Source organism: Gavia stellata, chromosome 1 (assembly GCF_030936135.1).
Source record: "Gavia stellata isolate bGavSte3 chromosome 1, bGavSte3.hap2, whole genome shotgun sequence".
In the NCBI taxonomy this organism is placed as follows: Eukaryota; Metazoa; Chordata; class Aves; order Gaviiformes; family Gaviidae; genus Gavia; species Gavia stellata.
Window position 1 is genome coordinate 2,752,293 of NC_082594.1, and position 17,828 is coordinate 2,770,120.

Sequence of the window (17,828 nt, forward strand, 5' to 3'; positions counted from 1 at the left end):
GCAGAAACCTACAGATGAGCATAGCAAACCCTGCCTGTGGTTCAGGCAGCATGTTCAGGCTCCAGCAGCGGATGCACCTATCTGTGTAAAACCAAACTGACCTAATTAAATTCTGGCAGTGGTAGGGTTTACCTACATAAAGGTGGTGATTTGGCCTTTAAACTTGTAAAGACTGAAGGGACTATACTGGGATTGAAAAGGGCTTCAAAAAGACAAGGCAAAATTATAGCCTGGCATGTATTGCTGCAGGCTTTTAACCTTTTTCTGCGAGGCTGAATATGCAATGAGGTCTTTGTCAGTGAAAGGGCTTTGTGCCTCTTAAATGTAAGTAATGTTTTTTTTTAATTTATTGCTTTGGGCATTTCCCTCTCTGATGTCTGCACTTAATTGCATTATACTTCAGATCTCCAGTGTGCAAGCTATATACTGCAACAGAAATCTCAATGTTGGTTAATGAAGGATGTGGGAGACGCTGTAATTTGTGAACCTGGTTGTGTTCCCTCTGGAGCAGGACTATAAATGCAAGCCTGTGTAGCAAATTTTTTCTTCCTTAGTTCTGGAGAAGGCTCAACTGGTTCATAACTACCATGGAAACAGCATTTAAAAACAGTCATTCAAGTGAAGAGCTGACACTGTCAGAGGGACACTTGGGGGGATATCAAAGCAAAAACTTAACTGTATTGATGCTAAGCTAAGGAAGCTCTTGGTGGTGGCATGAGCAAAGACTTCAGAGGAGCCCTCTTTTCTTTCTCCCCTCTTTTTTTACTAACAGCATGTCTGAATTCCTCCAGCTCCCTTTTGTTATGGCTTTTTGAATCCCTGAGCAGAACCTGGACATGGGTCATGTTTGCTGAACCCAAGGACTTGCTCTCCAAATCCTCCGTGGGACCTTTACTCCTGGACAGAATGGATGGGGCAGTTGTCAGGCCAGAGTTTGGCTGGTGAATGATGCTGGATTTGAGAAGTGGGAATGAGGTTGAGTCTTTAACCCGCTTCATGTGGCGTTTGTGTCTGTTGTAACCAAAAAAAGCAACGGAAAACCTCGGGTTGTAGCCTTGGTCAGCTCATTGAATGAGCTGATGAGTAGGGCTGAGGAAGGCCAGTGGGACTACTTGATCCAAGCCCTATGTTGTCAGACGTTGGAGAAGCCCACTGTCTACTGTGTTATGGGATCCTTTAATACAGCGAGGTCTGTCTCAACTCAGCCTTCTGGAGACTCTGCTCAGGTGTGTTCTGAACCTGCTTGCTCCTCTTCAGCAGGGCTCAATCCCGAGATGGGCAAAACGGGATTGGCCTCATGCAGTCCTTATGTTCAGAGGTGCACAGGAGATCACAGCAGCCAGGCGCTGTTCCAGGGCTTGTGTTTCTGCTGGGCATGTGTGAGCAGTCCTGCTGCATCATCCACCCCGTAACCACCTTGTCCTTGCTGTACCAGAGGATTTGCATGGAGATAAAGTTAGCCCCAATCCAAGTCAATCTAGCGATGTTTTTTCTAAAAGTCCCCTGGAAAAAGTTTTAATCCAGGTCAGGCTTGAACTATCAGAAGTTGCAAGAAGGGTTCTGGGATTTCGCTGCCTCCTGAGTGCCCTTCCGTGTTTCTGGCCAGGGAAGGTAGTGGGCTGAGTCTATCTTGTGTCTTGCTGTGGTTTTGCTGTAACGTGCTTTAATGACTCTTGAATCCAACTCCAGGACAGTTTTGCTGGGAGGCGTATTGCTATTTAGATGCAAATGTGACATCTGAGACGCACTGCTAGGCACAAGGGACAGTGTCTCTTACCCTGCTGCTGCTGTGAACAATGGTCTGCTTTGCCTGGTGCTCCTGTTCATAAAGCTTTAATTGCCCTTTGGCTTTATGAAAGTGATGAGGAGAAGCAAGATGCTGAGCTGAATCTGCCCTCTGAAATATAGGGTTGGAAAACCTGATAACTGAGAGTGGGGAGGATACCTGGATAAAAGGAGGAGAGGAGGGAAGAAAATCAGCTTAAGCAGGAGGATGAAACCTACCTCTTTGCCTGTTGGTTGGAAAAGTGGTGGGGGAAGAGCACTGCAATCCCAAAAGCTAAGGCAGGGAATGAACGTGGGTTCCTCTGTTCCTAGAGCAGCGCTGTGACCACTAGGCTATAGGAAAAACATTTGGTTTCTATGCTTTTGTGCTTCTAAGCCTTGATGAGGTGGCACTCCTACCCCCCCACCAAGCTGGGCGGGAGTGTTGATCTGCTGGAGGGTGGGAAGGCTCTGCAGAGGGATCTGGACAGGCTGGATCGATGGGCCCAGGCCAATTGGATGAGGTTCAACAAGGCCAAGTGCCGGGTCCTGCACTTGGGTCACAACAACCCCACGCAACGCTACAGGCGTGGGGACGAGTGGCTGGAAAGCTGCCCGGCGGAAAAGGACCTGGGGGTGTTGGTCGACAGCCGGCTGAAGATGAGCCAGCAGTGTGCCCAGGTGGCCAAGAAGGCCACCGGCATCCTGGCCTGTATCAGAAATGGTGTGGCCAGCGGGAGTAGGGAGGGGATCGTGCCCCTGTACTCGGCACTGGTGAGGCCGCACCTCAAATGCTGTGTTCGCTTTTGGGCCCCACACTACAAGAAGGACCTTGAGGTGCTGGAGCGTGTCCAGAGAAGGGCGACGGAGCTGGTGAGGGGTCTGGAGCACAAGTGTGATGAGGAGCGGCTGAGGGAGCTGGGGTTGTTCAGTCTGGAGAAGAGGAGGCTGAGGGGAGACCTCATCGCTCTCTACAACTGCCTGAAAGGGGGTTGTGGGGAGGTGGGTGTTGGTCTCTTCTCCCAAGTGACAAGCGACAGGGCAAGAGGAAATGGCCTCAAGTTGCACCAGGGGAGGTTCAGGCTGGATATTAGGAAAAATTTCTTCACTGAGAGAGTGGTGAAGCACTGGCAGAGGCTGCCCAGGGAGGTGGTGGAGTCACTATCCCTGGAGGTATTTAAAAGTCAGGTGAATGAGGTGCTTAGGGACATGGTTTAGTGGTGGACTTGGCAGTGTTTGGTTAATGGTTGGACTTGATGATGTTACAGGTCTTTTCCAACCTGAACAATTCTGTGATTCTATGAACTGTTCAGCATGTGTTCAGGAAAACTGGGGAATTCACTAGTGAGTGATGGCCTAGAGGAACAAAAGAAGCTGGATTGGAGGTACATGCTTTGGAGACATACCTGTAGGATGTCATCTATACCTCAGCACTGTTCTAACCTTGCTTCAGTCCCTGCTCTGACAGTCCAGTGCATCAAGACATTGCTGCTACCTCTTGCCGAGGTTGGATCACAGAGCCATTGAATTGGCCCATCTCTTACTTAGAGCTTTAAGGTAAATAGAAGGACCAGGACAAGGGAACCCACTGAGCCAAAAAACCCCACAGGCATCCTTCAAGTTGAGCAGATGAACCCTTCAGTCAGCTGAAGATGAGAAGGTCAGAAGGATGCAGTTCCTCTAGCCAGCCCCATTTTTGGGAAGTCCTGAGCCCAACTCCTGACAGTCTCCACTCTTGCAGGAATGGACCTTCTCTACAATCCGTTGGAATAAAAGACCGTCTCTGATAGGTACAGGAGAGCCAATTTCTTCCATCAGCGCGTCCCTCTCCAGGAGTTTGGATCTTGAGTATATGGCACAGCTATGCACAGCAACATTCATTTTCTTCCCGTCCTTAATACTGTCTCTATATTGTATTTATGAGTCTACGAGCACATGGGACAGCTTTGGATCTACTGTATAGGCAAACTCCACCATGTGTGGGAATACTCTTCCCTTGCTTGTAGGGAATATGTTTCTGAAAACTCAGGTTCTGGTCCTGTATGATTTTTTTTTTTTTTCCCCAAAAGTAATGCTGTTGCTGTGTTCAACATAATTGTCTGATTTCTCTTCGCAGAGTTAATTTCCCATGAGGGATCAAAGCACAAACACTGGGTTTTTGTTTCAGAGTGTCTTGTTCTTTTTGCTGCCTGTCTCCTGTCCGTACGGTGGAAACGGAAAGGTCCATTTTCTAAAGTTTTGTCTAATCCTAGTGAAGTTGCTATGGTGTTGAATCTCTTCTTAATCTGTCTTTCACACTAATCTTTCAGGTTTTTATATAACCGAATGGGATATTGGAGTGACTGGTCCATTCCAATACTTGTAACAACTGCTGCTGGCTTTACGTACATTACAGTGTTACTGGTGAGTAGAATAAAATGCCATTTCCTAAAGGCTTGTGCGTTTGTTTTAAAAAGGATATGAACTTCTCAGTCCACCTACGACTTGACCAATTTTCCTTTCAGAAGTGATTTCTCTCCCCCTCTTAGCCTTAAGTTACCTAAAATAAATGGAAAGTCAAAAATGCATGGTCTTTGACCTCAGATGATCAAGAGCAAAGCCAGAGACCCTGATACCGGTGGTGCAGCTGGCCTGAGGAGAAATACAGCTTTTGTTTCCCTTAGTATGGTCCCAGCCCCACTTTGGTGTATCTGCCGATCACAAGTACAAGTTGTTTCCCCTCATCCCAGGGTGCTGGCACCTTCAAGGTGGTGTCCGTTGAGGTAGTATGCCAGTACCTGGCCCCTGTAGTCAGTGCTTCCTGAGGTCCCAGGAGCTGTGCGCCCACGGACCAGACTCTCCAAGTCCCTGCCTCTTGGAGGCCAGTTTTCCCCTCCACGTCCTTGGCTTTGGAGAGGATCTGTCTGTACAGATGAGCTAGGTGTTGTCTGCTGGACCCGTCCCCACCTCAGCCCTGCTTTCTGCCCTGTCCTGTTGGGTTATCTTTTGGGGTGGAGGCATGTTCCTGCATGTGCAAACACTTGATGGTTGTGATGTGCCATTGTCTGACTCTTGATTTCTTCCTCCCAGATACTAGCGCTATGTCACATAGCTGTGGGACAGCAAATGAACCTGCACTGGCTTCACAAGGTAAATGGCTCTTCTCAGCTTGGAAAGGAGCAAGATCTCAATAAAACAAGAGTCTAAGGAGTGGGTGCTGTATGCGGTACTTGCTTTCATGGTGTTTTTGGGAAAAGCATAGACTTTAGATGTCTGGTGCATGCGTCCATCTCAGAGGACTGAGCAAATTGCACAGTAGGGGCAGTCAAAGCCTGGGGATAATAATTTTGCTCCATGGTTGGTGAAATGCTTTGGGGTACCTGCTGACAGGGGGGCCAGTTCTGGAGACTGAGAAACACCGTGTCATTAGAGCAGCTTGATTTTGGTCTCGGCTCATTGTGGAACTCCATTATGAACATCTGTGGTGCTCCTTTCTGTGCTGAACCCAGCCCTGGAGGAGGGGCTGAGTAGATACAAAGCTTTTCAGGATGTGCTTGTAGGAACTGACCGTGGAAAAGCCTTGGGAGAAGACGTAGGTTTTAAAATTGGGGGTATGCAATGTACAGCTTGCGTTTGCTGGAACCCAAGGAGGTCCTGATTTGTATGTAAAGCAGTTTGAAAAAAAAAATTGCTGTGAAATGTAAGGGAAGATGCAGGTCTGCTGTTTGGAGCATAGAAGGGGAGAGGAAGGGTATGTAGCAAGCTGCGGAGAGAGACAATGCCAAAGAAAATGGCTTGGCAGGATTTAATTTCTAACTGGCAATCTGCTAATAGGTAACTAAGGGACCAGTCCTGAATCTGCCAATACACTGCTCCTCCTGAAATTGGTTGTTCTGCACATGACAAGGTCTTGCAGGATCAGAGCCTGAACAGATGTACCACCCCCCAGGACAGGGAGAGCACAGACCTCCCTGTCCTCTTTTTTTTTTCGCCAGAAACTATAGAAATTATGCTTCCTTGGGAGGAGGGGATGCAATGTGAAGAGGGGGTGGGGGCTGTCTGACTGCTACTGGAAAAGAAATTGTCAATTCTTGAGTCTAACATATGTTTCTTCATGGGGGGGAAATGATATTTTTCAGACACGCTACAGGTGGCTGGTGGGTTTGGATGAGTAAGTCCAGAAGAGCAATGTGTTGGTGGAGACCAGTTAGTTCTTGCCTACAGAAATCTACCCTTCTTTCCCTTCTTCCAAAAAAGTCCACCTTTCATCACAACGGAGATGTGTTGCTCTGTCTCTCTCTTCCCTTCCCCACACCTCCCTCAGCTTTCTAAGGAGGTTTAGACTGGATTAAGTTAATATTCTTCCCTGCAACCGTGCCGAATTACCTTCAAATATAGATCAAAGCACATAGGAAAGGCTGGTATGTGCAAATAGCACGATTCCTTCCAATTTTCTCCTGCAATGCTGCAAAAAGAGCTGAGGATCATAAGCCAAGTTGGAGATGCATGGGTGAGGGTAAGAAGCTATAAATTGGAGCTGTTGGGAGGAGGAAATGATGAAATGGAGATACACCTGACACTTCTGTGCTGCCCAGGGCAGTGACATCAAGGGGAATTAGGGCTGTACTGGAGAAATCTAGTTGACAGTCTTCTTTTGCTGCTGAACTTGGAGTTCAGCTTTGGGGGATATAAAACAGATGAAAAGTAGATTCAATCCTGTCTGTGTGCTGGTGTTACACTCTGGCAGGCAGCTCAGAGGTCTGACCACAGGATGGGGGAGCAGAATGACTGCTGCATGCAAGGCCCCATGGCAAAGTGCCATTGTCCACATGCATTGCTTTATTAATTCAGAGTCCTTAATGAGGAAATATCTTGAAATAGTGTGGCTTGCCATTATAAGTAGCTGGGAGGTATCTTTTAAATAGGCAAGTAAATCCCATCCCTCCTTGGATGTGCAGAAATGGGTTGGTTAGGGTTAGCAGGTGGTTTGAACAGAGCCTCTTGGCTCAGGGATCCTCTTCAACCTGCAGCAGCTGGGTCTTTTGCACCCTTCTGCTGCCCATGTGCTTTGTTCGTGTTCCCTGAAAGTTGGAGGCTCAGGGTAAGCCACTGCTGTCCTATGGACACCTCTTGTGCTGTTGGCAGGTCTCTCTGTGGGCATCTAGGAGAGGAACAGCAGGTGGGAACCGAGGGCTAAACTAGAATGAGAAACCATGTCCTTATCTACAAAAGCAATTTCTGTAAACATTGGGAATGTGGGGTTTTTTATTTGCTTGTTTAGGGTACTAAGTAAATCTGAAATTGGTCTAGAGATGTCCTGTGCATGCTAGACGATTAGTTCACTGTTACGTATCAGCTGGCCTTTTCTGCCCAAGTCTCTCACACAGCTTTCAGATCTAGACAGCACATGAGATCGAGACACAGAGCAGCAGCATCCTTTTAATCCAGCACGCGTGTGGTACAACAGAGACTGAGATACCAGACGGAGAGGCGGAGGATGGTGAACTATTTTTTGACAGACAGCCCAGATTTTGGGTCTTTAAGGCTGGAGTTATTTCTATGGCAGTTTTTGATGGTTTGAACTTTTTGCCTTCAAAATGGAGGCGACATTTTCTTTTTGTGTGCTCCATTCAGACTTCTGAGTTCTTCCACGTGGAGGGAGGGGGAGGCTGGGGGAAGTGGCTAATGGACTGGGTCTTGTTCTGCCGTCTCAGGTCAGCCACTGTCATCCAGAGCCTCTTCTCAAGCTGCAATATCTGTTATTACTGCTCTGCCAACATGGCTTGGATGCTGACTGCACAATTGTGGCCATTTCAGACCCAGGTGAAGTCACATCCATGCACAAAGCTGTGCTGAACCACCTCGGAGATGATTGCTTAGTGGTGGGGATGCACAGCCTTGCTTGCACACATGTTCACCCTTTACTGAGAAGTGCGATGTTCATTGTCTATTGAGTGTGCTCAAGTTTTATCCCTGAACGGAAATGTTGGAGAGTCGAGCTGAGCGAAGTCCACCAACCTCCCATAGCACTGGTGCATCGCAGGCTGTTGCAGCAGGGCTAGGAGAATCTGGTATCATCTCCTGAAGTTGCCTGGCAGAACCCAATCTGTATTTAAGCTCTTTCTGATCCAGTTTGTTGGCAGGGCAAATCACCTGATCTTTCCATACCATTGGCCACTGTGTGAAGAAAGTGGGAGACAGTACATGAGATGTGCCCTCCTGGGACTATTTAGCTCAGGGTTATATCTTCAGTGGTGGAAAGGGAAAGTTATGTTGGGACAGCACACAAGCCCATCCTCTTTCCTTGTGGGTCCTAAGGCTTGTTGTTTTAGGCCATTTATTATGTAGAAAAGTTTTCTTTCTCCATTTCCCAATCTGTAAAACTTGGGCTCCAGAATGTAAATGCTCTCATTTGTTGCAGATTGGCCTGATGACAACCTTGATAACTACCGTGGTGACCATGTCATCGATAGCACAGCTTTGGGACGACGAATGGGAGATGGTATTTATTTCACTGCAAGTAAGTTGTCTGCAAGGATGCCCCTCTGGGTGGGGAGAGGGGCGAGTGCAGCTACATGTCATGGACTTTGTGTCTTTCTACTGTATAAAAACCCTGTCTTGATGTTTATCACTCCCAAAATTGAAAACTTGGCAATGAGAAAATTTGCAGCAAAACCCCCATGGAGTCCTCAAAGCCACCATACCATTTTGTCTCCTTCTCCTGGGCTCTTTCCTTTAAACTCAAACCAGGGCTTGGCTGCAGAGTTAGAGGTGGAAAATACTGATGCTGGGTTTGATTCAGAGTTGCTGGAGGGAGAGGGCAATTCCTCCACTTGCTTTAGCAAGCAATGTTCTGGACATTGGTGTCCAGGCACGGAGCATTGTGCTCTTCCCAGTCCTATGTGAGGAGCACTCTGGGTTTGTTTTAACATTGCACATAAATTTATATATATCTAAAAAAGACCGTAACTTCTGTGCTCTAGTCCTGTTTTAAGAAAGACTTGTGGTATGCTCAGGGCTATGTAAGTGTTAGAGGAAAATAGTTACAAACTGTTAATTTCTTGATAGACCGTCTCTCTATTCCTTTTTTCCCCTCTTCCTCAAAAAGGGGTCCAAAAATATTCTGCCCATGAAAGGCTTGAGAGGTTTTACTGGTGATCACTGCTGTGTATTTGGGAGTAGGCAAATACAAGGGCGGGGGGGGGGGGGGGGATAGCATCCACACAAGTGACTAATATTTCTCAGAAGTGCTTCCCTTTTCATGTTTTTTCAAGATTTAGACAAGCAATTGGAGAACAAAAGCATGACTCAGAGATGCCATCTCAAACTTTCTCTCGTGGTGATACACCATGGTGATGCATAGTCCAATGTGTTAATAGAATCACAGAATGGTTTGGGTGGGAAGGGACCTTTAAAGGTCACCTAGTCCAGCCCCCTACCATGAGCAGGGACATCTTCCACTAGATCAGGTTGCTCAGAGCCCCGTCCAACCTGACCTGGAATGTTTCCAGATTTGGGGCATCCACCACCTCTCTGGGCAACCTGGGCCAGTGTCTCACCACCCTCATCCTAAAACATTTCTTCCTTATTGTCTAGTCTGAATCTCCCCTCTTTTAGTTTAAAAGACCCCTTGACCTATTGCTACAGGCCCTACTAAAAAGTCCCTCCCCATGTTTCATTTAGGCCCACTTTAAGTATTGCTGAAAGGCCACAATAGGGTCTCCCCAAGAGCCTTCTCTTCTCCAGGCTGAACAACCCCAACTCTCTCAGCCTGTCCTCACAGCTGAGGTGTTCCAGCCCTCTGATCATTTTCGTGGCCTCCTCTGGACCCACTCCCACAGGTCCACGTCTTCCCTGTGCTGAGGACCCCAGAGCTGGACGCAGTGCTGCAGGTGGAGTAGAAGGGCAGAATCCCCTCCCTCGACCTGCTGGCCACACTGCTTTGGATGCAGCCCAGGATACAGTTGGCTTTCTGGGCTGCGAGTGCATGTTGCTGGCTTATGTCCAGTTTTTCATCCACCAGTACCCTCAAGTCCTTCTCCACAGGCCTGCTCTCAATCCCTTCATCCCCCAGCCTGTATGGATACTGGGGGTTGCCCCAACCCAGGTGCAGGACCTTGCACTCAGTCTTGTTGAACCTCATGAGGTTCACATGGGCTCACTTCTCAAGCTTGTCCAAGTCCTTCTGGATGGTATCCCATCCCTCTGGCAGGTCAACTGCACCACACAGCTTGGTGTCATTGGCAATCTTGCTGAAGGTGCACTTGATCCCACTGTCTATGTCAAAGATGAAGATATTAAACAGTACTGGTCCCAATACAGACCCCTGAGGGACACCATTTGTCACTGATCTCCATCTGGACATTGAGCTGTTGATCAATGTTCAACTGAACTACAAGAAATTTAAAACTTGGTGGCACAAACAGCCTTACTTGAATTTGCGTGGTGTCTAAGGAGGCCTTTTTCAAATATCTGTGTTATTGGGTGAGCTCTTCCCCAAGAAGAGGTTTAGCGCTTTCCTGCTTTGCCTTCATAGTGGCCTGAGTGCCAAAGGCAACGGTAGGGTTTGGAAGAAGAGATGGCCAAAACAGTGCAGGACCCTGATGTAGGAACGGTGTGAAATCCAACTGGAAACAGAGTGGTCGTCTGCACTGTGGATCCTGCAAGATCAATGAATTTCTAAGGTGCTGGGGTATTTGTCGTCATTGTTTCTCTCCTGTTCTTGTGTCCTGCAGGCTACAGCCCCTTTCTTGCACATAGGAGCACTTGCGGCGGTCACGGCTCTGTCGTGGTTGATAGCGGGGCAGTTTGCACGAACGGAGAAAGCCAGTGAGTACCCTTTGTGTCCTTGCGTGGTGGTCGGGCTGGTGGGTGGCTGTTAGGGCGTTGGGTCCTCCCGTTGGCAACCAGCTGGCAGGAGGCAGTACTGGTTCCTTCCCTGGGCTCAGCAGCCTCCAGCTGAACCACGCTGGGGAGATGGATGCTCTCCTAGAGTAACCTGGCCGAAACTGGAGTGGGTGAATCTGGTCTGGGGATGCATCCAGATCCCATGGCTGCTGCTTTGTGGTGAGAAGCACAGCAGGGTTGGACATGAAAGGTCTGTTTTCAATAATGCAATGAATACAAGCATCCAGATTTCCATAAATCTTTAGAAAACATAAATGCACCCTCTGCAGCTAAAGTGCAGTGTTTTTCTCTGGATCTTATATAAGCACTTCTCCCTTCCCCCATCTCCTTGGCTCTTGTTCACCTGCATTTCTAGGTGGATCTGGCTTTTGACAGCCCTCGTGGACTTGTTGCTTGTGGTGCAGTAGCACCCAGAGGGCTCAGTAGACATCTGGTCCCCTGATGGTTAGGTGCTTCCTTAAATGAATGTTGAGACATGGTCAAAAGTCTTAAGGGAGCAGAGTGGTGAAGGACACGCTGAACCTAGCTGCTCTTGTTGATGGTCCTGTCCACTGGAATAAGCTCTTCAGTGCATCTCCCCTGTCCCACCTGGTTGCCAAGGGCTCTCCTAAGCCTGAGCTGTTCCTCTGGGTTTTCTTGTGAAATAATTTGCTCCTTCTGTGCCCTCAGAAGTGTTATTCTTCAGGGCGTCCATGGATGTTCTCAGACATTTGTGCCAGTTCCAGAAAAATTATTTTAATTGGTATTTAACCTGCAGCAAAATACAAGCCCTGGAAGGATTTGGCAGCACTTGCAAAAGACTTCCAAGAAGTGGGAGTTAAGAATGAGGAAACGGTGTCTGAAGATGGAAAAATTTTGATATCCAGAGAGACCTTTCAAAGAAAGAATTGCTCTGCCTTAATTTATAAATATGCCAATAAAGATGTACCTGGTTCTTCTTAAATATGTCCTAGCATGTAATTAGGCTGCCAGTTGAGGGAGGATTTGTGGTTACGCCTAGAGCAGAGACTGCATGTGCTCCTTCTGAATGCCTCATGCTTTTTCTCTTGCAGCTGAGTTCCCTGAAAATGGCTTTTTTGTTTGTTTTTAATAAGCCAGGAAGCTGTTTTCCTTCTCTCTTTCTGATCCTGGGTGGGTTTTTTTAGTAGTTTGTTGTTGTTTTTAAGGAAAAACATTAATCTCATGTACCTTTGGATCTTAAAATTATTTCAGGGTCATTTGACTTATGAAAGGTGTCTTACCTGGAGGAGTTTACAGACTTTTTGGTACAGATATGTTTGATGTGGTGGTGTTAAAAATGGAAGAGAAGAACTGAAATCCCTGTGAAAACCTACAGTTGCTTGTAGTGGGAAAATAAGATTTCACTCACTAATAATAACCTTTTGGAAATAACTGCTGCAGCTGCAGTCACTGGTGAAACAGTCTGTTCTTGTCATTTTTTGAGGCATGTGACAGTCTTCAGCAACTGGCTTTTTTTCTGGGCAAATTTATATGTTGTTTTGGTTTTTTGTTCCCCCATGCTACTTTTTTCTGAACCTGGAGAATAGATGTTTCTTGAATAGCCACAGTGTTTTAAAGGATAGCAGCCTGTTTTCAAAGCTTGATTCTGAGGTCACATAGAAAACACTGGACTCAAAGCAGCCCTGGGAGCATTGAGTAGCAGATGGGAGTGTGAGAAATGTGCTCTTCCACGAGCCCAAACTAGGCTGGAGTGGTCACTAAGAGCAGGAGGAATGGAGGAGGAAGGCTTGGGGTGTCGGTGGTGTTAGATTTCTGTCCTGCTTGCTTGGCTTAGCTGGTCACCAGGAGAGCTTCTTCCATACAGACCATCCACCCTCAAATTGAACACTATGTACTTTGCTTGTATTTCGTGCATGTATTTAATTTCGGGGTTTTTGTGCGTGGTGTCTGTTCCCACATTTGCATGGCTGGGTGAGGTCTTCAGCTCCATTTTAACATGGTCTGTGACCCATGCTGGGGCATCCTTTCCTTGTGGGTGTAGCCTAACGATAAAATTATTTGGAAGCCTATACATTTCACGTCGTGCTTGCCTTTAGTCTGAATCTAAGCTGTTTAATCCCTAAACTGCAGTACCAGGAAGGAAGGGACCAGATTCTTTGCACAGCCTGAGACTTTGCTGACAATTAGGCTGATTTTCAAAGCCTGGCTGGTGTGTAGCGTTCCTGGAGTGAGCAAGAATTGGGTCAGGATAACGTCCTGTGTCTGTCTGGAGGTTTTGATGCTGGTAAAACACAACTCCAGGGCACCATACCTTTATGGTGCAGGACACAGCATGAACTCACTTAGCAAGATACCATTCAGTTCCTTGAATGCTCTGTGGGTGATTGACATCTCTTCCAGAGAGGAGGAAAAATTATCTGGCAAAGTTACTAGTGTTACTTTCTGGCTTGTAGGACCATGTTTGAATGAGGCTATTAGATGCTGGAAGCAAAAAGCAGTTTGTTTATGTGTGAAACCAGATCAGTTGTGGTCAGGACCAGAGCTGGGCTGTTCTGTCCTTCCCCTAAAAAAACCCACCTTCTCCATCTTGTGTCCATGGCAAATATTTGTTTTAAAGAATTTTTTTTGGAGGTTCTCCCTTGAGTTCCAAAGCCTTAATGAGTTTTCAAAATAAATAATAATAAAAAAAAATGAAGTCTTATGCTTTAATATCTGTGGTTTTAAGTGACTCCAAATAGCTCAGGAGTTCAAAGGTGCCTGTTGTTCTTTATAAAGAATACGCGTCTGTTGGGAACAAGGGGTGTTTCTGTTGTGCTGTCAGCACCTTTGAAAGATTTGCAGAGACTTTGGACTTTGAGAATTTACTGGTAGTCGGAGGCCAGTGGCTGAGACATGGCGTGAGAGGCAGGACTGCTCATCTGGCCCCAAGCGTTGCAGCCAATACCCTCTTTGCTGCATTGCCCGTCCTGTAATATTGTTGCTTGCAGAGACCCCGGGGAGTGCAGCACCATCATGACCCAAGAATTTATTTAAACATGTCCAACTTAATCAGTGAAATGTTGTTGCAAATTAACTCTGTTCTGGCTGGCACAAATCCTAATGCAGAAGCAGTTTAAGTGGCGTTACCCTGGCTGAAATGGGTGGTGTTGGTAAACCACCAACGTAAACACAAGTAGTGCAAACCCAAGTGATATTAAATGCACCCACATTGTGCCACGACTTATTTGTAGATATGTTTAACAGGTCATCTATTTCTGCTGTCAGGCAGGGCAAAATTTGGTGCTGTCCCACCCAAAGGGCTGGAAATCAGCAGCGTTTTGGGCTACGTTGTTGGGACTTTAAGCAATTCGCTTAACTTCTTTTTTCCTTAGTACCAAATGAAGTGAAAACCTCCCTCAGAACTTGCTTAGCTCAAAGAGATTTTTTTAAATAGAGTATGTTTTTCCCTAAACAAAGAGCTCTGCTGTTGTACTAGGCGTAATGGCTGTAGACCAGTCTCTCCTCTGGAGGGAAGATGAACCTGTCTTGACTTTGCTCCTGTGGCACGAGGAGGTCAAGACCAACATTTTCACCAGCTCTTTCTCTCTCTTTCTGTCTCAGCTTCTCAGATGCTGATGTTCACTGCGTACCTCGCAGTTGTAGTTGCACTTTACCTTGTTCCCCTCACCATCTCGTCCCCTTGCATAATGGAGAAGAAGGCTCTGGGACCGAAGCCAGCCATTATAGGTCATCGCGGAGCACCGATGGTGAGTAGTCTCATTAGTGTTGTCTGACTCTTCTGCCTGTGTAAAGGATGGTGCTGGAGCTGATGGTCTCAAGGCTGCTCTCCAGAGAATATATACGACAAATACAACTTTGAGACACCCCTCCTGTCTAGAATTACTGTGGTGGTAAATCAGTACATGAACCCAGAGTCAAGTCACGCCCTAGATGTTCTAGATGCCTTACAAACAAAAGGGCAATCCTTGCCTTGCTCAGGGTGGTTTCTGCCATTGCATTTTTCTGGCTGCTAGTTCTGCTGTTTTTTGCTTTCCAGGCTTGGCTCTTGAGCTGCAGCAGTAGAAGTTTGTGATATTTTTACTTTTTTTAGAGCTTGAGGCTCAGTCTTCCTGTACTTTGCAGGACCTCACCAGCAGTGGTTAAACTCGGCTCACAGCAAGATGCCTTGAGTATGTGGCAATCTGGAAAAACAAACAAACAAACAAGCTGTGCTGACCCTACATGACTGCACAGTACTCTTGCATTGCAGATCATCATGAGACTGGCTGAGGTGATGAAACATTCCTGTCATCTGCCTCTGGGTAGATCTTGAAATCATAATCATATAGTCCTTTCTTCTCCAAGATTTCTGGACATGTCCAGGCTAAAGATGGAGCGTGTTGGCTCAGGCACAGCCGTGGGCTTGGATAACGTTGTCCTGCGGTGTGTGGACGTACTGGTCTGGGTCTCTAGTTTGGGTGCTTCTGCACTTAGGTCTGTTGCATAGTTGTACCTTCATCTATCTCTGCTGGTTGATTGACTTCAGGCAAGATAGCATCCTGCAGTGTAGGCACTGGCCTCGTGAATGTGTCATTTTTTTAAGGCATCCAACTAACTGTTGCTGATGTTCAAAGCAGAAAAAAAAATTGTTTAGGCTGTCAGAACCTATTTGGCAGGCTAGAGCGTGCTTGAGTTCTTCAAGTCCAAGAGTGCTCACTAGGAGTTTGCTAGGTGAGATAAACACCTGTCATGACACAGAAGTATTTTATTTTAGTTCTCTCTATTTTTAATGGTTTCTTTCTTTAAGCAATCCCTTGAAATGCCAGCTTAATTTCATCGCTCTTAACTACATTGCCTCTGTGGGTGGTGGAATGAAGTTCTGGGCATGATAAATGCTTTTTCCTTTCCTACTGAGTTTGTCCCAACCATGAAGGCCAGAAGAAGCCAAATGAGAACCTGGGCTCTGCATGCTTTCTGCATGGCAGGAAATAACAAAACCTGTTAGGAGATTTCCTTCTTGTGGGGTTTCCAAGCCTGTGTGCCCCCCATAGCCTTCTAAAGAAACTAAACAGTAGACAAAATCCTTCTGTCCTCCAGATTGAACTAGTTTATGTAAACTTCATCTGGAGCAAGACTCCCAGCAGAGACTTGGCCCTTTGCTTTGCTTCATGTTCTTCCTTGGAGCCAGCCAATGCTCCTTGCAGTATGGAATAAACCTATCTGGGAAGATGCTTCTTGCATGTTAGGGTGCAGAGGGTTGCCAAGGTTGATCAAGAGCAGTGGTGGAGGACACTCAGTGCTGCGTGTGGACCTGTGGCCCAGTTGTTGTTCAGCAGGGTGCATCCCTCCCCTTCACCATTTCCCGATACGCAGAGCTGGTTGTCTGTTAGCAGCAGATGGTTTGCTCTGAAGCCCACAAGAAGCAAGATCAGAGACTAGCAAGCCTTGTTCCAACCTCTGCATGTCTCATGATGAGTTGGCAGTAGCTTTATCCAACTGCTTTGCCTTTGCTGTATGTGTAGTGAGTGTCCTCCAACTGTGCCCTTGAATGGCGAAGCTGAGACAGGATAAGAAAGATGAGGACCAGAGAGAGGTGGTCAGACCTTGTTCTGTACATCTATCCATGCCCAGCTTTTCGCTATATCAAATGTCACCATGAGTTTGAAGAGCTCTGCCTACAGTGCAAGTCCTCACGTTGTACTAAGTCATATCTGCTTGGAAACTAATGATTTTAAAGCCTTGCCAGAAGGCATTTCTGCTAACAGGGTCTTGTTTCACAGGGCTGCTTGCTGTGCTTTTGCTGTTGAGCCCAGCTGTATGTAGATTTAGTTTGGAGAAATGGCCAGGTGGAGCTGGGGAGGAAGAAACAGCCCAGAGAAGAATCTGGAGACTGGGCTGTAGGACACAGACATCTTCCCTTGGGCAATGTCAAGATCAAAAGTCTGCAGAGCCTGGGAGTTTGGGACCTGAGGTGAAACTAGATCTAGTGGGGCTGGAGGTGATAAAAAGCAATCCAACATTTGCCTTCAGATCTCCTAAAGCAAGACAAATGTGATTTGCTGTGCAAACCTGTTCTCTGATAGAGCCTGAGAGCTGGTTGCTTTGCCTGTCTGGCAGGACTGGGTCCCTAATATTGCATTTGCATGTCCAATGCTCTTATACTAGAAAGACAGGAATATAACTGAGTGCTCTTCTGACAAAAGCCAGCGAAGGAGATCCATGGGATGGTTGAAGACACTTGTTGTCCTGAAATAAAGGATTTGTTGGGGACATGGCATATGGGGCAAAAGGTGGTGAACTGGAGAGTTTCCCAGGAAAGCTGTAGATGTGTGCACTTCCTGAATGATACAGTACTGAGGGATACTGATCCATCAGTGCATGCAGCCTGCTCCTCAAACAGGGACAACGGTCTTCCTTTGCGCTCCAGAGCCTGCTTTCCTCTGTGCGTGCACACACCCTGTCTCTCTTCTCTTGTCCCTTTAGGATTTTTAAAAGCAGCATTCATAGCGTCTGTGTGAGTGAGACTCAACTGCTGTCCTTGTTCTGTGGAGGAAAAAAGTGTAGAACAGAGGCCATATGGCTCATATAATTTGTCTTGAAACACTGGAGGAGGGAAAAAGTCCTTGCATTTTAAGTAGCAAGAGAAAAATCAGAAACCATCCTGGCATCTGTACCTAGATGAAGTGTGGCTTTTTGCAGTGCAGGATTGCTACTGGTTCCACACTGGCTGGCCATTTGTCTGTAGTGGTAGTGCTCCTCCAAGCAAGGTCGCTTTGGTATTATCCTGTTCCCCGATGAGACTTAATTCACTGTTCTACATGACTACTCCTACCTTCCCTTGCCTAAATGTCACCCAGTCATGCCCACGTTTTGCTATACTAAACGCCCATTCCCATCAGGGTGCTCTCTGAAAACCCTTTCTCTTAGCAGGCATTTAGTTAATCAATCAGTTTCTCTTCAAAGGCTCTTTTAAATTATTCAGCTTCTAGATCTGTTTCTGTCCTTGTGGACTCCCATCAGGAGAGCATCAGGGTTGTGGCAGCAATGGGCTGGGAATTGAGGGCTCCAGCCCTCATTTGATGTCTGTGGTTTGAAAGGGTCTTGTCCTGATTGGTACAGGAATCGTCTGACACCCCAAAACATGAGATGGGGTTCTCTGTAAATTTTGCATGTTAATATGTTAAACTTTTCAGATGGTTTTATGAGCAGGTGTCTGTTGTCTTTGGTCTTCTATCTTT

The 17,828-nt window shown here is 46.8% G+C and overlaps 1 protein-coding gene across 1 annotated transcript in view; it reads left to right on the forward strand.

Annotated features, from left to right (window-relative positions):
- GDPD5 (glycerophosphodiester phosphodiesterase domain containing 5) overlaps positions 1-17,828 on the forward strand; it is a 113,340-nt gene that overhangs the window by 65,399 nt on the left and 30,113 nt on the right. The window contains exons 3-7 of the mRNA XM_059820922.1: positions 4,074-4,167; positions 4,834-4,893; positions 8,165-8,263; positions 10,479-10,572; positions 14,212-14,357. Coding sequence (XP_059676905.1) covers positions 4,074-4,167; positions 4,834-4,893; positions 8,165-8,263; positions 10,479-10,572; positions 14,212-14,357 — 493 coding nt within the window. The remainder of the gene's footprint in view (positions 1-4,073; positions 4,168-4,833; positions 4,894-8,164; positions 8,264-10,478; positions 10,573-14,211; positions 14,358-17,828) is intronic.